Below are 26,450 nucleotides of genomic sequence, written 5' to 3' on the forward strand. Positions count from 1 at the left end.
GCATAAAGGACAGTGTGGACCCAACTGCCATTCTGTCCCTTCATCACCACAGAACCCAGATGTTTCAGAATTCTGTAATAGTGGGGGGGGGGGGGAAGTCATGGAATATATACAGACAACACACCTTGAACTCCAGCTACTGTAAGTTAAGTAAGTTTTCTTTCCTAAAGTGCTTGTCCACAAATGTTCCACTCTGAAATGGAAATGCTTTGCAAGGCAGCTGCATAATGGAGTGAGTCCTAATCTGAGAGGAAGGATCTAACCTAACTAGCTCATAATAGACCCTAATACATCACAATACCCAGCTGGATAGTTTCTGGGCTGATACCGCGCTACCTTTCATTCTGTCAGCAAATGCTACAAATAGCTTTGAGGAGACACTGAGGGATTTGGTCCTTTGTAAATAAAAAGGCAGGGCTCTGCAAACACCTGAAGTTTGAAGCCCAGTTTCTTCCCCTTGTTTAGAATGTAGCTTATGGAAAAATACTGGTAAATGAATCATTTGGTTCAAACGGAAATCCATGTCTCTACTTCCACACTACCTTGGGTAAGAACTTGGGATGGTGTGTGAGTGATACCTTATTCTTATGAAATATTATACTAGAAGGGCCTGCCATCTGAGTTTGCATTTCACCAATTCTTTTAGTTGATGTGACTACTACTAAAAAGGACTTTTTCATATATAAATAACAGGGAACAGCTTGCCTGTGGTTCAAATGGAGGGCTCATTAAGCCTTCTAGAACACATTATGGTCCCATGGAGGAAGTTCCCTTACCAGTGGAAAAACATGAATAAAGCCCTGAAGAAACTTAACTATAGTGGTATAGGAAAACACAATATGGCTCTGGAGGTTGTGGTCATATGCAGAAATGACTGCCAAATACAGTCAAAGCTTTTTCTGAAAAATTCATAGCTAATAGTCCAAGACAGCAGGGATGCAGGAGTTAACGGGTTGTAAATATCATTATTCACACCATAACCTGAATCTCTTCTATTTAGCAGCATACGTTAATGTGGTGGAATCCTTTCTATTTTGGATCAAGGTGTTCCGGACATCTGAGGAACATGATCTCTCTGACATCGAGCCAATAGCCAAGTGGTGAGGTGGAGGGAGATTGGATTTAAATGTAAGACATTCCCACTATCTATTAAATCCAGTAGAAGAGATTTGAGTCCCTTTGAGATTTACCATGACGACAATGAGACTTCTCTTGAGTCCATTAGACCCCGTGCCTGATGATGGCCCAGATGTGCTCTCAACCCAGAAGGGACATACTCATCACAAAAATCTTGGTTGAGAGAGGCAAAAAAAAAAGGTACTCCCCTGCACATCTGGTTAGGATCTTACTATCTGTTTATTAATGTTAGAATGTTGTGAGGGATTAGTAGAGTGATGTCCTTATAGTGTTTGCTTGGCATGTATATCAATTTTAGCCAGCCAATAGTATAGCACACTGTGTGACGAATGTGCAAGCGGCCATGTGCCCAAGAAGTCTTACCCAATTCCTTACAGTAGTATGAGGATGCTTTTGAAAATAAATGATGAGGTTAGACATGGCTTCAAATCTGTCTTGGGACAGATAAGCTTGGGCTATTGTGGAGTCTAATAGTGATGACTGCTAGATCATTGGTAAACACCACTGGCACTGCAGAAAGACCACAGGGCAGTACTCTGTACTGATAATAGTTCTGTCCCATCTGAATTCTTGAATACTTATAAGGGGATGCTGGAAGTATGGAGATTGGAAGTAGGCATCTTGCAGATCAAGAACCCCAAACCAGTCTAGTGAATCTAGTGATGGAATTGGAGAGGCTACGATTTCCATTCTGAATTTGAATTGTCGGTTGAAGGTAATGGTCCCCTCTCCAAATGCCAAACTAGTTGCCACCCTGACTTTTTCTTCAGTATTAGGAAGTAATTAGAATAAAAACCCTTCCCCCTGACTTTTAGCTAAATCTCTTCTATACTCTGAGAGACAGAAAGGACTCCCCTTCCAGATGTAACAGTGTCTCATGAGCACAGCCCCTTAAAAGGGAAGGAGAAGGGGGTAGGGATAGGTATAGTATGCATCTGTAGCGAATATCTGACTGAGGCTATTTCAAGAACCCAGCAGCCCAAGGTTATCAGGTTCTATGACTCCTTGAAAAACTGTAGATGATTCCTAAGTGCGGGCAAAGAAGGGTGTAGATCCAGTAGACTGACAGTAGAAAGACACCTTACCAATCTGTCAAAGTGATTATTTTGACACAGACACAGAATGGGATGAAGCCATAGCAGAGGAGGAAGGTCTTTTTAAAAAAACTCTTTCTTGTAGGTGCAAAGGCTCTTTTTTGGAAAAAGGTATCAAATGATGGTCTCTGTCTAGCATAAGTGCATGGTCTTCCCTGTTTTCCTTCAGAAGCCAGTATATAAACTCCAAAAGAGAGGGGAGTGTGGCCCAGGAGTCCTTCAATAAGAGAAGAGCTTTATCAGGTTTTTGTACTAAAAAGACCCAGGCCTTTAAAGTGAAGATCTTCCATGATCAATGCATCTCTCTCAAGATGCCAGAATTTGGGACCCAGAATAACAACAGCTATCACCATGGATCAAGAGGCAGTATCAGTAGCATTCAGAGTTGCCTGAGAAGACATCCTTGCAATCAAAGATTGCCTCAGAGATCAAAGATTTAAACTGCTCCCTGTTCTTTCAAGGAGTTTGTCAATAAATTCTGAATTTTTTGTATGCAGTGTTGTTGTAGGTCCCAGGATATTACAGAGACAAGGTGGGTGAGGTAATATCTTTTACTGGACCAATTTCTGTTGGTAAGAGAGAGACGTTTTTGAGCTTACACAATTTATTATAATTTAAGAAGTCATATCATGCCAGCACCACCTGATAATCAGCAATTGAGAATTGCAGGCTGCAGACAAATAATTCATGAATGAACAAATCAAGCTGCTTAGGTTCTTTATCTCCCAGAATCATCCTTGGTTGTTATTGTCTGCTCTTTTCGTAAGCTGCCACAACTGCTAGCTAGCCAGATACTGGATGAGTGTAGATACTCATCCCTGGCCGACAGCACCTACTACCTCTTATCAGCTGTTAGAGAGAGGTCAGAGTTACAGTCACTGGCGTTTGCCAGATATGCTTTGCCAGCTGTAACAAGGCTTTATTGATGGGAAGTGCCAAAAGCTCAAGCACAGAGCCATGAAGAACATTCAAGAGCTTATATAAGGTCTTTTGTACCTCCTCTCCTTGTGCCTGGTATCTCAAGAGAACTGGCTATATGTCTGAGCCGATCTTGGAAGCTTCTGTAGTTATCCAGGTAAAACAGGAGCAATTCCTCAGCTGGGGATGAAGACGACATAGCAGGGGATGAGGTTTGTACCCTAGAAGGTAGTGCAGAAGTGTAATGCCTTGTGCGGTGAAGACCCCAGGTGTGCCAATAAGGCCATTTTGGAACATTATATGGAAAAGGGCCTGGGTGCCAGGGAGAAAGATACCAGGGCATATGCCTACTCCTATACCTATGCAATCTAGCCATGTAAGAAGACCTCAACTTTCTTCAGACTCATAAAACTCAAAAAAGGACCCTCAGAGAATATGTACGGGATCCCTCCCCACTGTGATGGGAGTCCAGCTTGGAGTCTTCTTCGATTAGGAGCAGTGAGGTGTCTTGGACCTCGTTTGACTGGGAAATCTCAAAGGGGATGTGCCCCTGCTCTTCCCTGGGGAGCAATATTCCCCTCTCTCTGAAAATCTGACTTTTTCAGTCCTACGCAAGTCTGAAGCTAGGCCAGCCTTTGATGATGAGGCCTGGGAGCTAGTGGAACCAGAACTCAAAGGGGCACTTTCTGGCCTGAGATGGAACTTGTCCAGAGGGGTTTGCCCCACCTGGTTTAGAGGTCAGCTGCCTAAAGTAATCTAATAAAATGATTAGGCATGCCTCTCTCACCTTCAAAGTCCTTTTAGAAAAGGACCTGCAGACAGAGCATTTGTTGGAGATGTGAGCTTCCTGAGACAAAAAAAGCAACTGGTGTGCCCATCACTGATTGCCTCTCCAGAGGGACAACACTTAAAGGTGACTTAGGATAAGACATCCATAAGGCCCAGTACAGGGAAGAATTCCCATATCAGAGTAAAATAAAAACAAAGTTGGTAAACTACCAAAAAATCTTTCTGATGGACAAAGTATCCTAATTAAAACTACTCCTAAGTACACTAATATATATAAATGTTTACAAAGGACTGTGAAAAAAATTGCAGAGACTAGACACTGAGGAGCTCCATCTCACAGCTAGGGTCATCAAGAAGGATCTGAATGGTGGTTAGACCCAGACTGCCATTTATGCCCTTGATACTGGATCATGAGGATACCCAAGGAATATGCATGGCCCCAGTGGACACTGATGGTCAAAAGAGTCTGATCGCAAGGGTGTGCACACCAAGAGCAGAAGAAAACATAAAAATAAGCACTCGGTGTAAACTTGTTATAATCTGGGTCTTCCTTATACCAGTTAAATCTACAGACTATGGAGAAGTTAAAATATAACAGTTGTATCAGGTGAGGGAAAAAACAAACAAACAGGGATTTGTGATCAGAACATGGCCCCATACATTCTTTTTTCTAGATATGCCGCTGGTTCAGTGTGTGATCTTGGGCAAATCCTTTAACTTTGCTGTAAAGTACCCATCTGTAAATGACATTTACCTACTGTATCTCACAAGAGTGCTGTACCTTATATCTCACAGGGTTGGTTGAAATTCTTGATTGAAAGGTACTATGGTTATTTTTTCATATCTGAGCACAATATATCCACCACCCTTCATAAAACACTGAGCCAAATTCATCCACATGTAACTGCACTGGCTTCAAAAGAGTTACACCAAAAATAAATGTGGTTCGTTTGGTCAGAAACATCAGCAACAGCAGCAAACAATTTAAAAATATTCAAAAAAACCTGTCACTTTTAATATGCAATCAAAATTATTGTTTATAATTGAATGAATGGAACTGTGAGGCTATGGAGACTTACAATAGGATGAATTTTATGTTAGTAAAAGACGAGTCAGTAAAAGGAAAAAAAATCAGGCGGCTACTTAAATGGAAAATAGAAAAAAGACAATGGAAGTCCAAGATTTATTCTAAGTTTTCAAAGATTTGTCACTGTATGGTGATGATTCACTTACCGCCTCATGATATTTTTCCTGATGAATATAAGATCTTGCTTTTCTTAAAATGTTTATCTGTTCAGTATCTGAAAGCAACCTATATCAAATACAAAAGGTCCATTTAAAATAAATGTTGCTTTTTTGGTGGGAGGGATTGGGAGCATGAAGGAAAATAATGTATCTAATTTAGGAATCTTAATATAAACTCACTGGCCACTCTGTTAAAAGTGTACCATATACCCCCAAAAAAACAGAGCAATTTAATCACAGGACGTCCTGAGCCTTTCTCTACCTGCATGCTGATAAATTAGTAAATTATGTTGATACTGAATTCACTTTGAGAATCTGTATTAAAAACATTTTCTTACTTTAGAACTTCCACATAAATGTGTCGGTGGACATTCCCTGCACCATTTGCAACACGTGCATTATTACTGTTCCTGGCTGGGAGCACAGACCAAAAAATAAGAGAGTCAGTCATACTTCTATTGGCTGTACAGATGCTATAGACCAGTGTTTCCCAAACTTGGGACACCGCTTGTTTAAGGAAAGCCCCTGGCAGGCCAGGCCGGTTTGTTTACCTGCTGCGTCCGCAGGTCCGGCTGATCGCGGCTCCCACTGGCCACGGTTCGATGCTCCAGGCCAATGGGAGCTGCTGGAAGCAGCACGGACCGAGGGACGTACTGGCCGCTGCTTCCAGCAGTTCCCATTGGCCTGGATCAGCGAACCTTAGCCAGTGGGAGCCGCAATCAGCCGGACCTGCGGACACGGCAGGTAAACAAACTGGCCCAGCCCACCAGAGGCTTTCCCTAAACAAGAGGAGTCCCAAGTTTGGGAAACAATGCTATAGACACATCTTTAAATGGCAAGCCCTTCAAGGCAGGGATTGTTACTTTTCTACGTTTAAATACTGCCCATAGTAATTGGGCCTGAATTCCAATTTGGGCCCTCTGTGCTCTATGCTAATAATAAATGATATTACAGCAACGAACCTTTTCCTTGAAGAACTAGCATTTATCTTCACTCAAACATAGCGATCCTCTAATGGAGCCTAAAAACTGCAGGTGAAATACTGACTCCATTAAAGTCAATGGCAAAACTCTCATTGATTAAGGTGGAGTCCTGGCTCCATTGAAGTCTTCCTGAGAATTTTCCTGTCACAGCAAGTGACACAATACAAAAGAGGGGAACGGAATGGGATGGAACAGAGTGAGCCCTAGCTCATTTTTTTCAGGGTGGAGCACTGTAATGGATCAGAGAACTTCCATGCCTGATTACTGAGCCGTCCCCAACTTTTATTACTCAGTGAACTTCCTAGTGTGTTCTGCCACCGCTCCTTCATTTGCTTATACTACTTTCTGCCTATTTTATCCATGTCATCTTCAACTTCAACATTGAATAAGTTAAAAAAGCATTCTTTTAGTCTTTTATTTTTATCTTTCACTGCAGATCATCCCGTAGAGTCATTTAGCCTCTAATTATTCTTTAATTCTCAGTGAATAACTTTATTATTAATAAAATTGCTATTAATTGTCTTTGCCTTTTTCTTGCTTCCTAGATGACAGCTCCCAGGATCCTCTGCATATGGAATGGGTACAATAGAATAAATGGAGCTTTCAAGCAGTACAATTTTTGTAAATCGGTGCAGAATGCAATTATTTTGTAGAATGAGGGTAACATTCCTAAGTGCATTGTTAATTTGAATAGACTGACTATAAAAACATACCCTAAATATTACCCCACTTCTGCACAAATGCTTTTATAAGACACCAGACTCTGTTTACTGAAGTGCCAATGAAGATGTTTCAAATAAATATGGAGGCACTTTGAATTAGGTGAAGTCCTGCAACTGATTGACTGGCTGCTGGTGCACCCATCTATATGCATGCTTAAATGAGACTCTGCATGGGTGCAGGGTGGCACTCACATGCAGTCAGTTGAAGAATCAGGGCTGTGAGAAGCAAGGGAAATAAATATAATGAATCCTAAGGAGAAAACTAAGCAGTAAGTTACTAAAAACCTAACAACATAAGGAAAGGACTTTAAATGGAACTCATTCAGGACAAAAAATAGTAATGCATTGCATGGAAGGAAGAAAAGGTGATCAGGTTTGGGCAGGACTAGGGTTCACGGATGAATAATTACTATGATTAGTTTTAACAGAGCTTAATACATGCTGGATTTCAGTCCAAAAGAATAAATAGCACAGAATCATCTGATCCCATGTGATTTCCACCATTTGGAGCCAAAGTTCATGGGAAATGCTGAGGTTTAAGCAATATCTGAACATGAACTGGACAATAGGTCAATTTGGTTTTGGATCTGACTAGAAACCAAAACCACGGGATGGATTCAGATCTGGGGATTCAAAACCACATATCCCCCCAGCCTCAGCCCTGACATTTTAAGGGTTTCAGAGTCCAAAACAAGCACATTTATTTTGGCCACAATCTGAATCTCAAGTTATCCCCACACACTTAGTATGTAATGGGTCACACATATGCTGCAATGACAGTGTATATTGCGTGCTTTTATTGTTTGCTTTCCCCTTTTTATTACATGTTTACAAGTAATGTATTTTAATATTATTCAAATAGCTTATAAAGTGACTGGTTTCGCAAAAACATTGAGCACTTGAAAAAAATTTAAAAATTAAAAGATATAGCTTAGTGGCCCTACCTACCAACACCAAGCTTGTATCTTTTACAAGCTAAGATGAAGAGAGGGGATAGTACATCAGTTATATTTTGAAAATGAATCTATCCAAAAGGTTAAATTAACACAGAAGAAATTTGTTTTTTCATTCTTTCCCATGAAGTAACAAAAACAGAACATGCAAAGAGAATGAGGACAGTGGACTCATTCTTTCCTCCACTCTTCTCCAATATTTTTGGGAAGAATGAGACCTGTAAAATAAACCAAAAATGCCTATCACAACTTCCTATAGCATAGAACTCTGAGGCTTAAACTCATGAAAACAAGAGCTCATAGGTAATTGTACATATGTAATAATATACAGTCTTGAAAGAGTTGAGATTATGTTCCCCTGAAAAGGTTCAAAAACAAACACGCAAATAACCAAGAAATAGATTTCTACTTCAAAGAGGACAGAGAACAGCTTCATCCATGTATAAACACAATTAATTATGTAACAAAGCAATTGGGCTAACTGTGCAATTACTTGTAAACTGTCCCTAAAGAGATGTTAGCTACTCTTGCCATTAGTAAACCTGACAAATTTAGTATTTCCATCACATCATTCATACCTCACAAAGAATGGTGCTTGACAGCATTAATACAATGCTGCGATGAAATGAAGCTACTGCTGTTATCTCAAGGGGACTCTGTTTGGCCAGTCAGTGATTCCTATCTATCAACATTGTTCAGAGGAAACCATCTCTAACAGCATAATTCCATTTATGTAAGACATTGCAATCAAGCTACGAAATAAAATCCCAGAAAAGGAGTCACTCACAAGTACATCTGAATACACCAGTGCTAGTACACCTCTTCCTGGATATAACGCCACCCGATATAACACGAATTTGGATATAACGTGGTAAAGCAGTGCTCCGGGGGGGCTGGGCGGTGCACTCCGGTGGATCAAAGCAAGTTCAATATAACATGGTTTCACCTATAACACGGTAAGATTTTTTGGCTCCCAAGGACAGCGTTATATCGAGGTAGAGGTGTATGTTTATTTTATTATGCCTGTTTGGGCATTTATTGATATAAACATTATTGTACAATAGATTTTCCAGAATTAGGCTAAAAACTAAAACCCTATGAATGCAGTAGTAGAGCAATGATATTAAAAGGATCCTGAATTTAACAATGAATGACAAGATGAATGACTAGGGAGAGAGGTTAGCGGAATGGTTTCCTTTGCAGTACTTGTATTGCTGACACTGGAGGTATATATTCACTGCATGGTTAATCAAAATGGTCGGCATCCGGCTTAGCCTAGCCCAGGTGTGAGAATCCTCACAGCAAAGGCCTACTTGAGTTACTGTGTCTTCATTGTCTCTGTCTCACCCATACGCATCTGCATATTCCATGACTCTGTGCAGAGATGCTCTAGGATTCTTTCCCAGTCAATTGTGTCAACTGCAGGAGAACCTGTCTGTCTTTCAGTGGGACCTGTGGGAAGGTCAGTGGAGGATCAGCATTTGAGTGATTTTCCCTGCATCCTCACTGAAAAGTGGGCTGATGCCAGCTCGAGTTAATCTGTAGCCTGGGGTCTAACCTATACGTCCAGTCAGGTCAGCTAGCTTAGGCTTAAACATGGGCAAAAGGTTTTTCTGTTTGCACAGTAGAGGGGTGTGGGCTAAACTCTCAATAAGAGCTTTGGTTAACTGTGCAGTGAACCCCTAGCAGTTTAAAATATCTTTACCTCAGCTGCTTCACCCCCCCCCCCCACCCCACTCATTCATTCACATGGACAAACACGAACAAAACCATACAAGTAGGCTATAAAATATTCAACTATTTCCACTAGAGCAGAGGTAGGCAACCTATGGCACGGGTGCTGAAGGCGGCACGCAAGCTGATTTTCAGTGGCACTCACACTGCCCAGGTCCTGGCCACCAGTCCAGGGAGCTCTGCATTTTAATTTAATTTTAAATGAAGCTTCTTAAACATTTTAAAAGCCTTATTTACTTTTCATACAACAATAGTTTACTTATATATTATAGACTTATAGAAAGAGACCTTCTAAAAACGTTAACTTTTTTTTAGAGTGAATAAATGAAGACTCAGCACACCACTTCTGAAAGGTTGCGGACCCCTGCACTAAAGGGTGAGAAAGAAGGCAAGGTTACTTTTTTTCTATTCCTAAATACTTGGAAGATACAATAGTGTTGAAGGCTATATAATCTATCCTACCACTCTCCACTCTACGTATCATCTCTCATTCACTAGCGAGATGCTGACTCATGTCTCCGATAGGTCCATGAAGCCAACCTAAATCACCTACCTACTTGTTAAATTTTCAAATAAGCACCTCCGTGCTTTCTCCCATGCCCCTCATGCTTGGGAGTAGCTCCCTGTAAACAACCACAAAACAAATGCATTATCCTCCTTCAAGTCTCTGCTTAAAACTCATCTTTTTCATGATGCCTACAAAAAAATTTGACAATAGCAACGTTGCTGTTCTGAGACCACCATCTATCTTGCTGACCAATATTGTTTCACTGTTTCTTTATACACTCCCCTGTCTGTCTGTCTCCATGTCTTATATTTGGAATTTAGACAGTTAGCTCTTTTGGGTTAGGGACCATCATTTTTGTTGTGTTTGTACAGCACATAGCACACTGGGGTCCTGGATCATGACTAAGACTCCTGTGTGCTATAGTAATACAAATAATAAAATAATAAAAATAACAATAATAATAATAATAAAATAAAATAATAATAAAGTAGCAGTAGATTGTCATCCTATAGCTACTGCATACTTTTTGCCAGGTCTCTAATATGTGCTGCGTTCAATCCCTTTGAACTACCAGCCATTGCATTCCTGTTGCTAACTCCGTCACACCTCTTTCAACTATGGTTGAAACTATGGTTTGCAGCTTGAGTATCTCTATAAAGACATCTGACTATGGAAGGAATTAACAGTGTAGTTATAAACTGGCTTATTTTTGTCACTGCATCATTTATTTTAATGATGTATGCCAGATGCCATACAAGTTTGGTGTGAGCAGGATCGAATACATGATGTAAAACCCTGACATGTTTCCACCAGGAGCAGATGATCTTCATAAAAAGATAAAATCGCAAATGATGCTACACAGTCATAAGATCATTCAGTGAACTGTGGAAAACCTGGTGAAATAAATATTTCAAAATCAAAGTCAGGAACTACAGTGCTTATTTTCAATCAAACTTCTTGTACAGTACAGTTCTTGTTGTATGGTGCTGTGACACAGCCAGACCAGTGGGGTACAGGAGTCTGGTCTTGTTGGTATCCAGGAAGTGGCTGAGCTCTAAGGACCTCCCCCTAGTCCGGTAGAAGGCAAATATACTGGCCACTACATAAATAGTTTTCTGTTCCCTGAGTGACCAGAGCAGGGGCTGCACTAGAGTAATCAGGAACCTGCTAGAACCAATTAAGGCAGCCAGGCTGATTAGAACACCTGCAGCCAATCAAGGCAGGCGAATCAGGGCACCTGGGTTTAAAAAGGAGCTCACTCCAGTCAGGGAGGGGGAGCCAGAGGAGAGGAAGTGCGTGTGAGGAGCTGGGAGCAAGAGGCGCAAGGAGCTGAGAGTGAGAGGGTGTGCTGCTGGAGGACTAAGGAGTACAAGCGTTATCAGACACCAGGAGGAAGGTCCTGTGGTGAGGATAAAGAAGGTGTTTGGAGGAGGCCATGGGGAAGTAGCCCAGGGAGTTGTAGCTGTCATGCAGCTGTTACAGGAGGCACTATAGACAGCTGCAATCCACAGGGCCCTGGGCTGGAACCTGGAGTAGAGGGTGGGACCGGGTTCCCCCCAAACCTCCCAACTCCTGATCAGACACAGGAGAAGTTGACCCAGACTGTGGGGAAGATCACTGAGGTGAGCAAATCTGCCAAATAAGCACAGGACTCACCAAGGTAGAGGAGGAACTTTGTCACAATGGATGCAGAGTTGTTTTGTTGAATCTGTGTGGAACACTAACTTCATGAGAGGTGGGAACCCTCCCTTGCTCGTGTTAATGGCGTGTTGCTGATTAATCATCCTGGATCGTGACCACTGACTCCTGGAATCTGTGCAATTCTTGTTGCTGTAAATCAGCCAGTCCAGCTGCATAGCTATACTCAAATAGCTCTGTGACTCAGTGCTTCATTTTACTAACAGTTTACAAGTAATGTTGACTATAGCAAACACTGTGAAGCAAAGTAACAAGCAGATTAACAACTGGAGTAACAAAACAATAGGAATTAAAAAATTCTGTTTCAAACTCCTGCTATTCTATTTCATAGACCATAGTGGTGTGAAAATAGGGGGAAAGTACTTCTAGCGGTCAACAAGACCCCAAGAGCATCTCTATACTGTTCTTTCTAAAGAGAGAGAGAACAGTAGGACATAAATGAAATGCCATAAAATGGTCTGCCAGATAATGGTATAATCCTGGACTTTCAAATTCTACAAATTATATTTGGCTTTTCATTTCCCATAAATCAGTGTCCATGATGCAGCATATTCATGTATTCAGTAGTAAATGCCTCAGGTGACTTCTGAAAGTCCCTTGGATAGCTAAGATAAGAGACAGAAAAATGTGCAGGCATGTTAAACAACCTGCTGCCAACACACTGATCAGAAAGAGACAATTAAGATGGTTGGGCTACATATTTGCATATTTTGTATGCAAACTAGTATCACAAGAGTTAAGGTCAACTGGAGGCCAGGAGGAAGAAAAACACTCTGTGTAGCAACTCCTCTGGCCAACTCAGAAACAGAATTGATACTCCAGTGGAAGATGGATCTAGCTGTTTTTAGCCCGAAGGATAGTAGACAGGATGTGGGACCCTTGAGGGTGGTTGAAGCTTAATGGGGGAGTGGAGGAAGATCCTTGCATGATGGAAAATGCATTTAAAAAACTATAATTTAGTATTATAAAGGTCATGTGCTGGCTGGCTCATTAAATAAAATGGCTATACCATTTAAATAACTAATCCTTGCTTGCTATAAAATGAAAAAGTAAGCAAACTGTATGTGTATAAAGTTATACTGGGGATACATTATTAGATACATTATCTCTTTTGCTCATTCTCAACCTTACCCTTTTCCCTATTTTATTGTAAATCCAATTGTCACATTTTTCTGTGCTGGCCAAAAGCAATTCCCAGTGAGCTTTTCCTGTAAAAATTAAAAGCAGCTACAAAGTGCTATTGAAACTGGAAAACATCAGGAAGCCTGATGTGTAAGAGGGATTGTTTCATCCCCCGTTGAAGGCTTTGATTCAATGTTATCTTTTAAAACACTGCTTAACTGTGAGCTTTATGAACAATGTATTAAGTAAAACAGATACTGACTGACATTTTTAGCTGTGGTTTATGCACATTATAACCCACTCACTCATTTTTTTTCAACCCAGGAGGTAATCACTCTCACTTTCAAGAGTAACTTCTATCAATATATTGCAACCATTTTTAGTTAACCCTTTTTGTCTCTCAGGACAATATGGGAGTCTCCACAAATACAGAGATGTTCTCACAACCTGGAAAACAGTGAAGAACTGCCAACCTACTTCTGCAAAGACAGCAGGATAAAGGTGAGCCTGTTGACCAGCTTGCACAAGGCCAGCCAGCACAGAGAAGCAAGCTAAAATCTGGGTCCCCACTTTTTAACAGGGTGAAGAAGAGGCCACACAAACAGACTACTGGCTCTCTTTCCAGAGATAGCCGACAATGGGGAAGCACCCTCCCCTCCATCTAGAACACCAGCTGACTCCCCTGATAAATTAATCTATTTGCATCCCAAAGCCTTCACATACATGGAGTTGGACTGTACATTTTTATTGCACTGTAAAATGAGAGGCAAATAGAAGAGGAACAGTTCCTGCATTAAGAACATTTCTCTCTGTTACAGTAGCTTCTTTCTCACTCCTGTTTCTTTCTGACACCCCAGAATTCTTCTCACCAGCTGTCACAGTGCATTATGGGAAGTGCCATCTGTACTGGCATTTCCTGAATTAAGAACCACCACAAGATCCTCTTTGTTAATACTAGAGTGCTTCAAAGGAGGCACCAGCGGCTCTGGTACCTCCAAGGACACAATCTCAGATTAAAAGGATAGAAAAAAGTCACCACCTTTTCTTTGCACCAACTGTCAATTTTGCAAGTATACCATACCAGTTTTGAAAGAACATCTGACAAAAGGGAGACAAGGCAGTTTTACATCTTCAGCTGTCAGATCAAGAGTAAAGACAGAATAAATGTGTCTGTGTATATGGCATTTCTTTGAAGTTCCCAGATTACTTCAAAGGTGCACTCCACATTATAAAATCCCCATTTTCTTTTCTGTAACCATGGCAAATAATGCATAATTCTGCACAAAGACTCGCTTTGTGTGATCTAACATTTTCTAGGTTAAAACCTGGCATATATTTAAGAGTGTTACATTTTAAACTAATACTGAAAAACAAAGACCGAGGGCTACATTTTCAGTGTGGTGCATGGTGAGGTATGGACCCAATTCTCATTGAACTATGGTTGTGGATTGAACCCTGCATGCACTACACTAAAGGTGTACCAGATTACTGATCTGTTTTTTCTTTTTCTTTTTTTTTTAAAAGATCTCTGTGGTATACCTAGGTTTAAGATGCCAACAAATTCAGTGATCTGAAGATTATCATATCAGATGTGAAAATATCTCATATGCAACAAGATATATGCTTATTGTTAAATAGTACAAAATGTCTGAGTTATTTCCCAATGAAGAATCCTATTTACTAAAGTAATATTACTGTAGGCTTTAAACAAGAAACTTGATTACTGAAAAGCAAGTGGCAATTAAAATTCACCTAAACTTCTGTTCTTTGTATTGAATTCCTAAATTACTGCTCCCTCCATCTGATTGTGAGGCAATCAGAAAGCTAATTGCTGGAAGCAGGATTTTTCCTGAAAATATTGTGTACAAACAGGCACGTGCACAGACAGTCCTATGCTTTTGGTAATTTAATATTTTAACCTCTCACTTGTCAGAATAATAATTTACATTTATCGAGTAAGAAGGTTTTAGTGTGGCACTTGATCTTCCATCTATTCATTTCACTATATCAGTCTTCCTGCTGTGCCTTTTATGAATACTTCCTGCTGTGCCTTTTATGAATACTTTCCCAGCCAGAGATGCCAACCTTTGAGTATTTTTGCAACAGTGGCATCTGGTTCCTTAGCACACTCCTATGGCAATTGTGCCAGCTTTGCTCTTCTGCAGTTGCCTCAGGGAACATCAAATGGTCAGACTGCTAATGAGATAGATTGACAAGGTGGATGAAGTCAGGGGGGAGACACTCTTCTTCACGTCTCTTGAAAGCTTGTCTCTCTCACCAACAGAAGTTGGTCCAATAAAAGATATTACCTCACCCACCTTGTGTCTCTAATATCCTGGAAGTGACATGGCTACAACCACATTGTAATGAGAGAGACTGTTTCCCCGGACATCAATTTTTACCTGCTAGCAAATCCTGGGATTTATTTTACTATTCCTCTTCCTTTTATTTTTAGTATCTAGCACCTTGTTACCTTCCTTTCTTATATGCAAAAATCAAAAGGTCAGAATTTGGAAGCATGTGAATAATAGGAATGTCTCCTGTTTTGCTAAGCAAACAGCTTTTGAAGATTTTTCTTCTGGATGGGAGGGATGGGGGGGGGGAAAACTCTACCTAAGAAAATGGATCTTTTCTTCATGTGACCTAGAAGTCTAAGAAAATAATCAAAGGGATTTCCAGTGGCATGAACCATACAATGACTTTGCACACAAGTGAGAGACTCTATCAATAACATGATTCATTCTTGTGGAAGCAGGTCATGGTCTTGTTCAATCTGCAGCAGACTTGTAATTGGCAAGTAAGTACTTCCTGAGTTTCACACTTGTAACAGAGTCTCATAACTAGACTCAAGGTATAATTTTGTTCAGATTTGATCCTCTGTAAAAGTGTCTGCCAGACTTTCAGGTGTGAACAATATTGTATCACTTGGAGCCAGATGCTTCCTTATAAATAGCTAGGGCTGTCTGAGAGTTCTAACTCACCTCAATCTGGGCATGCAGACACCGCTCAAATTATGATGGCAGTGCAGTGTGGTCACATCTGTCCTCCGCAACATTTGACTGCTGAATCAAACAAAAAAAGTGGAATTGGGATCCACATGCAAAAGGGCAGAGTTACAATCTTCCCTGTTATCTTCTGAACATTATGCTAGCCACAATTTTCCTAGACAATAGATTACTTGTGGAAATCAGACGACTTTTGCTTCAGTTCAATGTAATCTCTCTCTATTGCCAAAAGTTAATGTAAATTGGAGTAAATTTCATTGAGTTTGGACTCTGTGTCAACATTAAGTGATTAAAGGGTCTTAAAGCTCTCAACACTTTCATATTATTATATTCAGCAGCACAGAATATATCAGACTCTAGCTTTTGAAGCATGAAATCTGGAGTTGACACCCAGGGCATTTGGTAACAAAGTATCTGGAAAGTAGAGCTGGGTGGAAAAATGGTTTCTTTTTCCATAAAAAGCTTGACAAAAATAAAAAAAGTTTTCTTTGAGAAGTCAAATTTTTCAGATGCTTCCTTGAAACTTTTCAATTTGTCAAACTAAATTTTCTGTCAACAGTTTCAAAAGAAAATGTTTGACTAGCCCAATGGGGAAATACAGAATTTCTTAAGCAGAAATTTCTGATTCAGATCTGTTCCAGAATTTCTGAAAATTCAGTTATATGGAACAACTTTAAAAAGATTTCAAATCCATGTTCCTTGTGGTATGGGCCTAATATAAACACCCACTCAATCACATCCTTAAAATCATTTTAAAAGGGACTTATTAAAGAACTTCCTACACAGACATTAAAGTTGCTTAAAATTTACATTAAAATGAATAATATTCCAAAAATGGAATATTAACATTTTGGATTTCTACACTATCTTTCAGAGGCTCTCAAAGCACTAATTAATAATGACTCACAGAAGGCCTATAAATTAGGTGGAAGTAGATTATTTAATTGGTGTGCACTCTTTTTCTGTATTGCAATTTTCAGATTTTTAGCATCAGAAATAAAATGCAATTAAATCCATTGCACAAATTCACCACCCATCACTGAATAGTGGGGGAAGGGAATTATTCTTACCTTAATGAGAAGGACAGTTGTGCCTGGAGGGAATGCAAACACAGAACCCTGCTTATCTGCAACAGCAGACAAGAGCAATCAGATTAGCACAATCTGTGTGTAAATCTTCCATTAACTCCCTACTTACATCTCCAAATACTGTATATTTTCAATGAATTTTGAGCCATTGGGATGCAGCTGTACCATTTCCAATTACAATCAAATACAACGTACCAATAATTTCTTACACCAAATACATTTTGACACACTCATCTGTGGCAAGTACCAGAGGGGCAGCCATGTTAGCCTGGATCACTTTTTACTCATCTGTGGGACAGCACAGAGGTCAAACCACCCCAGCTTTGCTATTGCTAACTCTAGTCCTGTAGACCAGGCTGCACAGAGGTTTTTGGGGGCTTGGGGCAAAAACTGAAACCAAGGCACCTCACCTTACTCACCCTAAAACTGAGGCCCAAAAAGGGGGCAGGAGTTGACTGCCCCGCACTCACCCCATATTGCCTGTGAGACTGGCAGACCAGGTCATGCTAAAGTGTATTCAGGCCAATTCGCTTGTGTATTAATATAGATCAAAGTGATTGTTGAAGGTAGACGAGTGTATTTAACTTCATAAAAGTCATAAAGACTACATAAAACTAGTGGGAAGTTACTTGCATTGTTTTCACTTGTCTGTATCCTTTTATAATGCAGAAGCAACCTTTTACATTGTGTATATCCCTTTAACTACATAACCCATCAGAGAAGCCTTGTGGAATGCTAATGAAGGACTTTAACAGAAAAATGCTAATTCTAAAACAAGTAGCCACTGTGTGTGATGACCAGAGGTCAAAAACTCTAAGTGCCATCCTCACTCACTGAAAAAGCTCATGTTGTTTTTTCCTGTCAGAAGAAGCTATAAATATGGATTCAAGGAAAGATCCTTCACCTCTGGACTGATTCTTACCTGTATTTTGTGTATTGTATTTTGTAGTTATATGTGTGGAGGCTGGTAGGGGCAGTGTGCTGGGAGAGAAGCTGAGCCCTGACTAGGGGGCGGGGCTTCTCTGCTTAGGGGTCCTATAAAGGTAGCCAGCCAGTCTGGCAGTGGCATAGACAGCGGCACAGGAGCCAGCAAACAGAACTGTAAACAGGGGAGTTTCAGTGGGAGTTTGGGGGGGAGACTAAGAGACCTAGGCAGAAGAATTGACAGGCTACTGAAGGGAGGGGGTGGTGTTCTGTCGGTGTTCTGGTGCCTGTTCAGAGTTTGTTTTGCTGTAGGTGGTGGTGGTTTGCTTTGGTTTGTGTTTCCTGGACTAACAGGTTTTAGGTGGGAAGGCTACGACCGATACAGAGGCAGCAGTGAAAGACACAATGTGGATGACTGGATGTGGAAGCTGCGGCATGTACATGATCCTGGAGGGGGTACCTGAAAAGAGTTCCGTTTGCATGAAGTGCCACCTGATAGAGCTGATGGAAGAAAAGATCCGAGGACTGGAGATGCAGGTGGAAACTCTGGTTGAGTTTAGAAGGGGGTTCGAGCAGATGATGGAGCAAAGATATGAGGAGGCTGAAGGGATAATCTCAGACTTGCAGATGGAAGCAGGACCAAAGAATTCTGAGGGGAGACTGCTGGGTGAGGAAAGTGGACGGTGGAAGCATGTGACTAAGAGAACCAGGCAGAGGAAAAGACGGGCCAGTGAAGGAGAAATAGAACTCAGGAACAGGTTTGCAGAGTTGGAAAATGAAGAAGGCACAGCAGGTGGTCGCTGAAGGTGAGAGGGCAAGGAAGAAGAGAAGAGCAGCTAGTCGTATAGGAAGAGGCGAAGAGTCAATGGAGACAACACCAAATATGAGCCCCAGGAGGGTACAGGATGGGTTGCAGAGGATTGCAAGGGACAACAGAAATCGAGAGGACTTGTAGCCAGAGGGAACAGGAGATAGACTGGAGAATTGCACTGTCACCAGGAAAAGGCAGGTCTACATGACTGGGGACTCCTTACTGAGAAGAACAGACAAGCCTGTAACTAGGGCTGATCCGGAGAACAGAAGGGTGTGCTGTGCTAAGATACGGGATGTGGACCTGAGGCTGAAAAGGATCCTAACAGGAGCGGGAAAGAATCTGCTGATTGTCCTTCATGTGGGAACGAACGATACGGCTAGATTCTCGCTGGAACGTATCAAGGGAGACTATGCCAGACTGGGGAAGACGCTTAAAGAAATCGAGGCTCAGGTGATCTTCAGTGGGATTCTGCCTGTTCCTAGAGAAGGGTGACAAAGGTGTGACAAGATTATGGCGATCAACAGATGGCTCAGACAGTGGTGCTATAAGGAGGGCTTTGGGATGTATGGCCACTGGGAAGCATTCATAGACAGAGGACTGTTTTCTCGGGATGGACTTCACCTGAGTAAGGAGGGAAATAGACTTCTAGGATGGAGGCTGGCAAAACTGATTAAGAGAGCTTTAAACTAGGAATTTGAGGGAGATGGTTGGGAGATGTCCAGGTAATCTCCACACCGGAATTTAACATTGAGAGGGAAGAAAACAAAGTAAGAAAGGATACAGCCATGGGTAGGAGAATGGACATAAGTAGATACCAGTCTAATAGGTGATACTGGTGGTAGAATGTCTGTGCCTAATCAGGTAAAGAATGTCAGTGAAGCCAAACAGCAAAAATTAAGATGTTTGTACACAAATGCGAGGAGCCTAGGTAACAAAATGGAGGAAATAGAGTTACTGGTGCAGGAAGTGAAACCGGATATTATAGGGATAACAAACATGGTGGAATACTAGTCATGACTGGAGTACAGGTATTGAAAGGTATGTGCTGTTTAGGAAAGACAGAAATAAAGGCAAAGGTGGTGGAGTAGCACTGTATATCAATGATGAGGTAAACTGTAAAGAAATAAGAAGTGATGGAATGGATAAGACAGAGTCTGTCTGGGCAAAAATCACATTGGGGAAGAAAGCTACTAGAGCCTCCCCTGAGATAGTGCTTGGGGTGTGCTACAGACCGCCGGGATCAAATCTGGATATGGATAGAGACCTCTTTAATGTTTTTAATGAAGTAAACACTAATGGGAATTGTGTGATCATGGGAGACTTAACTTCCCAGATATAGACTGGAAAACAAGTGCTAGTAATAATAATAGGGATCAGATTCTTCTGGACGCAATAGCTGATGGATTCCTTCACCAAGTAGTTGAAGAACCAACAAGAGGGGATGCATGCCATTTTAGATTTGATTTTGGTGAGTCGTGAGGACATCATAGAAGAAATGGTTGTAGGGGACAACCTTGGTTCGAGTGATCATGAGCTAATTCAGTTCAAATTAGATTGAAGGATAAACAAAAATAGATCTGGGACTAGGGTTTTTTATTTCAAAGAGCTAACTTTAAAGAATTAAGGAAATTAGTTAGGGAAGTGGATTGGACTGAAGGACTTGTGGATCTAAAGGCGGAGGAGGCCTGGAATTACTTCAAGTCAAAGTTGCAGAAACTATCAGAAGCCTGCATCCCAAGAAAGGGGAAAAAATTCATAGGCAGGAGTTGTAGACCAAGCTGGATGAGCAAGCATCTCAGAGAGGTGATTAAGAAAAAGCAGAAAGCCTATAAGGAGAGGAAGATGGGAGGGATTAGCAAGGAAAGCTACCTTATTGAGGTCAGAACATGTAGGGATAAAGTGGGAAAGGCCAAAAGCCATGTAGAGTTGGACCTTGCAAAGGGAATTAAAACCAATAGTAAAAGGTTCTATAGCTATATAAATAAGAAGAAAAGAAAGAAAGAAAGAAGTGGGACTGCTAAACACTGAGGATGGAGTGGAGGTTAAGGATAATCTAGGCATGGACCAATATCTAAACAAATACTTTGCCTCAGTCTTTAATGAGGCTAATGAGGAGCTTAGGGATAATGGTAGGATGACAAATGGGAATGAGGATATGGAGGTAGATATTACCACATCTGAGGTAGAAGCCAAACTCGAACAGCTTAATGGGACGAAATCGGAGGGCCCAGATAATCTTCATCCAAGAATATTAAAGGAACTGGCACATGAAATTGCAAGCCCATTAGCAAGAATTTATAATGAATCAGTAAACTCAGGGGTTGTACCGTACGATTGCAGAATAGCTAACATAATTCCTATTTTTAAGAAAGGGGAAAAAAGTGATCTGAGTAACTATAGGCCTATTAGTTTGACATCTGTAGTATGTAAGGTCTTGGAAAAAAAGTTGAAGGAGAAAGTAGTTCAGGACATTGAGGTCAATAGTAATTGGGACAAAATACAACATGGTTTTAAAAAAGGTAGATCGTGCCAAACCAACCTGATCTCCTTCCTTGAGAAGGTAACAGATTTTTTTAGACAAAGGAAACGCAGTGGATCTAATTTACCTCGATTTCAGTAAGGCATTTGATACGGTTTCACATGGGGAATTATTAGTGAAATTGGAAAAGATGGGGATCAATATGAAAATTAAAAGGTGGATAAGGAACTGGTTAAAGGGGAGACTACAATGGGTCGTACTGAAAGGAGGTTACTAATGGAGTTCCTCAGGGATCGGTTTTGGGGATCTTATTTAATCTTTTTATTACTGACCTTGGCACAAAAAGTGGGAATGTGCTAATAAAGTTTGCAGATAACACAAAGCTGGGAGGTATTGCTAACACAGAGAAGGACCGGGATGACCTTGTAAACTGGAGTAATAGTAATAGGATGAAATTTAAAAGTGAAAAGTGCAAGGTCATGCATTTAGGGATTAATAACAAGAATTTTGGTTATAAATTGGGGACACATCAGCTGGAAGTAACAGAGGAGGGGAAGGACCTCGGAGTATTGGTTGATCACAGGATGACTATGAGCCGCCAATGTGATATGGCCATTAAAAAAGCTAATGCGGTTTTAGGATGCATCAGGCGAGGTATTTCCAGTAAAGATAAGGAGGTGTTAGTACCATTACACAAGGCACTGGTGAGATCTCATCTGGAATACTGTATGCAGTTCTGGTCTCCCATGTTTAAGAAGGATGAATTCAAATTGGAACAGGTACAGAGAAGGGCTACTAGGATGATCCGAGGAATGGAAAACCTGTCTTATGAAAGGAGACTGAAAGAGCTTGGCTTGTTTAGCCTAACCAAAAGAAGGCTGAGGGGAGATATGATAGCTCTTTATAAATATATCAGAGGGATAAATATCAGGGAGGAAGAGGAATTATTTAAGCTTAGTACCAATGTGGACACAAGAACAAATGGTTATAAACTGGACACTAGGAAGTTTAGACTTGAAATTAGACAAAGGTTTCTAACCATTAGAGGAGTGAAGTTCTGGAACAGCCTTCCAAGGGGAGTAGTGGGGGCAAAAGACATATCTGGCTTCAAGACTAAGCTTGCTAAGTTTATGGAGGGGATGGTATGATGGGATAGCCTAATTTTGGCAATTAATTGATCTTTGATTATTAGCAGGTAAATATGCCCAATGGTCTTTGATGGGATGTTAGATGGGGTGGGATCTGAGTTACTACAGAGAATTCTTTCCTGGGTGCTGGCTGGTGAGTCTTGTCCACATGCTCAGGGTTTAACTGATCGCCATATTTGGGGTTGGGAAGGAATTTTCCTCCAGGGCAGATTGGCAGAGGCCCTGGAGGTTTTTCACTTTCCTCTGCAGCATGGGGCATGGGTCACTTGCTGAAGGATTCTCTGCACCTTGAGGTCTTTAAACCAAGATTTGAGGACTTCAATAATTCAGACATAGGTTAGGGATTTGTTACAGGAGAGGGTGGGTGAGATTCTGTGGCCTGCATTGTGCAGGAGGTCAGACTAGATGATCATAATGGTCCCATAAGGTCCCATAGACCTTAAGTCTATGAATCTATTTATACCTGCCTCTGGAAATTTCCACTACATGCGTCTGACGAAGTGGATATTCACCCATGAAAGCTTATGCTCCAAAATGTCTGTTAGTCTATAAGGTGCCACAGGACTCTGTTGCTTTTTTCAGATCCAGACTAACACGGCTACCCCTCTGATACTTCACCTCTGGACTCTTACCGGGATGTGTACCAGACACACAGCAGAAATCCCCAGAAACAATTTGGGTACCCTGAAAAGACTTCTGGGAAACTGGAAGTTTATTATATCACTGCCATCATTTGGAATTGCAAACTGTTATTCACCTGTACATATATTTTACCTGCTTTAACCTCTCAGTAATTGCTCTTGGGACTGGGAGCAACCTGATGTGGTATGACTTTTGGTTAAGTGACCATTATCAAAAAGTTCAAGTTCATCTGGGTGGCAAGGTAGGCTGGAGAGTGTGTGACTCCATGGTGAGACTGGTATAGTGATCCAGGAGTTCACACTTGTTACCAGCTTGGTGAAATCTAATTATAAAACATACCACCAGCTTGGGGTATCTGCTCTGTCTTCTGACAGTCTGCCCTGAGGTAGGCACTCACACTATCTGGAGTCTCTCACAACTGTGACAGTGGAGGTTTCTGTCCTGCAGGGCTGCGCCCAGGTCCCCTCTCTGACCATTGTGACCTGGCACCAAACCTGAGTGGTGCTGCAACCCTGTGTGCCAGGTCACAGTGCCACTCACTCAAATTCCATGGACTGAGGGCCCTCTCAAATGGGGGGCCTGGAACAAACTGCCCCTTTTGCCCTTCCCTCGGGGCAGCTTTGCCTGTAAAAGGTAGTTTGTGCTTGTGCAATTCGTTTCCCACTATTTCCAAAAATAGGAGGAAATATAAACAAACAAAATGTTAACTGATTTTTTTCAGCTCCAAGGATTTTTTTTCTCCTAGTACAGAATATTAATGTAGCAGTAAAATGTACTTTTTGTGAAATCTTATCCAATTTAAATACGTATGAAACAAGAAGTACTGTGTCGTCAGCTACTGATAATATGTACACTGCAAGACAATAGTCACGCTGCCTTTTGGGGCCTCATTCCTGAAAGATGCTGAGTAGAGGGTCTCTAATCCAATCAAGCACGTAAGCACATGTTTAACTTTAAGCCACAAAGTCTATGAGGCTACTCATATGGTTAGAGTTTAGCATGTGCTTTGCCAGATCAGAGCCAAAGTGATGAGCACACTGCAGAATCAAGCCCTGGTGTCAAGTAACCTACCTAACGGTAAGTTTTTAGGTGGAAGACTCTTGGAAATTTAGAACTATTATGAGAGCTGGGTAGTGATTCTGGTCAGGCTTTTCAGCCTCCTCCCCTAGAATGAAGTTGGAAAGATGATCAGACCGTAGATCAGTGCACTCATCTTCAATACCTCAACAAGACAAGAATATTTATCTTTAATATAGTAAAGATGAAAGGTTAAAAAGATCCATATAACAAACTGTCATGTGCTAGTCCAAAACCTTTCACCATGCAGGCTATTTGCATGCTCATTTGCACATTTATAGGATTTTGTTTGTTTATTTTTAATACACACAAGAACCCTAGAAAGTCATTGATGATTAGAATTATTACTGAATCAATTGAACCAGATACTATTAAAGAGAATCTCAAGAAATCAATCGTTTGTTCTGTTTAATGTTACTTGTACAACAGACTGTACAACAAAATTACTACAGGCTCATATTAAGTTGCAGAGGAAAGGGAGGTCTGGTCCTCCCTACTCTCCATGTGCTGCCACAACTCTCACTAGGAAAAGCAGCATAAAGGAAAAAGAAGAACAGGAAGAACATTCCTCCCACTCCCACCCCCACCCATATTTGTTAAATTAAAATCCCTGGGATTTCCACTTACATTGATCCAAACAGATACAAAACACTGGCCTATCATGAAATCAAAAGCATTTATATCTTCCTTAAGGTACATTCAGCATTAACGTAAGAGAAAAGTATCATAATACAGAACTGGACAGGTCTTTCTGGAAAAAAATAGAAAACAAAGGAAATATTCTCATGGCAGATCCAGACTGAAATAAAAACCTAAATGCCCCTCCTTCCCATATGGCATTTTTGTTCCACGTGGATTCACAAATTCTCTGATAACAAAACTGTCATTTCTAATCAGAATTAGATTTAATTTGATTAAAACTTTTTTATATGCTTTTGAGACTGCTTTGACTGGGGTCTGAAAGCTTAAAGATCCTGAACCTTTCCCTTTGAGGAAGCTGTGGTATAAAATACCACAGCAAATAATCTCTGTCTACAAAGACAGGAATCTTATTTAACAAATTTAATCTACATCACAAAAGAGATATTTAAAGCTTTTAGGATTTTACAGACTCCAGTTAAGTCAGTCTCATTTCCTGAAGGAAAGGCAGCTGCTCCAAATGACAAAACATTTTTGGAGCACTCCAGCAACTGAATACAGAACTAAATATTACTGAAGACAATCTCATGGACCTAATTCAAGACTGAAATCCTTCGGGGAAGAAAGTAGCTTGAACTGAGTGTATAGTCAGACTGGCCCCAAAGCAGATTATTCTCAGAAGCACAAACAACCTACAGTAACTCCTTGCTTAATGCTGTAGTTATGTTCCTGAAAAATGCTATTTTAAGCGAAACAATATTAAGCGAATCCAATTTCCCTATAAGAATTAATGTAAATGGGGGCTGTGAGGGTGTGGTGAGGTTCCAGGGAAGTTGTTTTGCCAGACAAAAGACATATATATATATATATACACACACACAGTATACGTTTTAAACAAACAAGTTAATACCGTATACAGCAATGATGACTGTGAAGTTTGGTTGAGGTGCTGGAGTCAGAGGGTGGAAGAGGGTGGGATATTTCCCAGGGAATGCCTGGCTGCTAAATGATAAACTAGCATTCGGCTAAGGCCTCCAGGGTTAACACATTGTTGTTAATATAGCCTCACACTCTACAAGGAAGCATGAATGAAGGGAGGAGACAACAGAATTTATGTATGCTGACCCCACTCTAAGTACACTACCTTTTTAAGTAGATCAGCAAGTTGAGACAGCAGCTGCTGCCAGCAAGCTCTCTCTGTCCTGAGCCCTGTCATGTCCCCACCTTGCTCTGTGGAGATGGGGTACAGGAGCAGGGGGAGGAAGACACCCTGACATCAGCACTCACCTTCCCCCCCACCTCCTGCACAGCAAGCAGGAGGCTCCCAGGAGCAACTCCAAGACAGAGGGCAGGAGCAGCACACAGCAGTAGGGAGAGGGACAGCTGAATTGCCCAGCAATTGATAGCCTGCTGGGCAGCTGCCACACAGGGAACTTAGGGGAGCTGATGGGGGGCTGCCGGCCCACCCTGGTTCCAAGCCCCCACCAGCTGGCTCCAATGGGCTGCTCTTCCTGCAAGCAGTGGACAAAGCAGCCAGCTGCCAAACAACGTTATAAGGGAGCATTGTGCAACTTTAAACGAGCATGTTCTCTAATAGATCAGCAACGTAACAACGAAACATTAACCAGGATGATGTTATGTAAGAAGTTACTGTATCTGAGAGGAAGGATTAACAGGTGAATGGGTGTATGCGCTAGAACACATCAAAAGCCACTTCAGAAGACCCTACAT

The 26,450-nt window shown here is 41.2% G+C and overlaps 1 protein-coding gene and 1 long non-coding RNA gene across 12 annotated transcripts in view; one reads left to right on the forward strand and one right to left on the reverse strand.

Annotated features, from left to right (window-relative positions):
• PIGN (phosphatidylinositol glycan anchor biosynthesis class N) overlaps positions 1–26,450 on the reverse strand; it is a 164,720-nt gene that overhangs the window by 63,735 nt on the left and 74,535 nt on the right. For 9 of the 10 annotated variants that reach the window (XR_005594508.1, XR_005594510.1, XR_005594509.1 and 6 more), the window contains 2 exons: positions 15,885–15,965; positions 5,172–5,250 (listed from right to left, as the gene is read on the reverse strand). Coding sequence is in view for 7 of the 10 variants with exons in the window: in XM_039526035.1 (XP_039381969.1) it covers positions 5,172–5,250; positions 15,885–15,965 (160 nt within the window). In the remaining 3 variants the exon portion in view is untranslated. The remainder of the gene's footprint in view (positions 1–5,171; positions 5,251–15,884; positions 15,966–26,450) is intronic. The other variant, XM_039526039.1, reaches the window with a different exon arrangement.
• Positions 90–14,126, forward strand: LOC120398537. 2 transcript variants are annotated; one of them, XR_005594512.1, is made up of 5 exons: positions 90–150; positions 1,001–1,128; positions 6,712–6,787; positions 9,891–9,951; positions 13,308–14,126. It is a non-coding gene; the product is annotated as an uncharacterized LOC120398537 (long non-coding RNA). The 2 variants fall into 2 exon arrangements; XR_005594513.1 differs by having other exon boundaries at positions 98–141.

Source organism: Mauremys reevesii, linkage group 2, assembly GCF_016161935.1.
Source record: "Mauremys reevesii isolate NIE-2019 linkage group 2, ASM1616193v1, whole genome shotgun sequence".
Classification (NCBI taxonomy): Eukaryota; Metazoa; Chordata; order Testudines; family Geoemydidae; genus Mauremys; species Mauremys reevesii.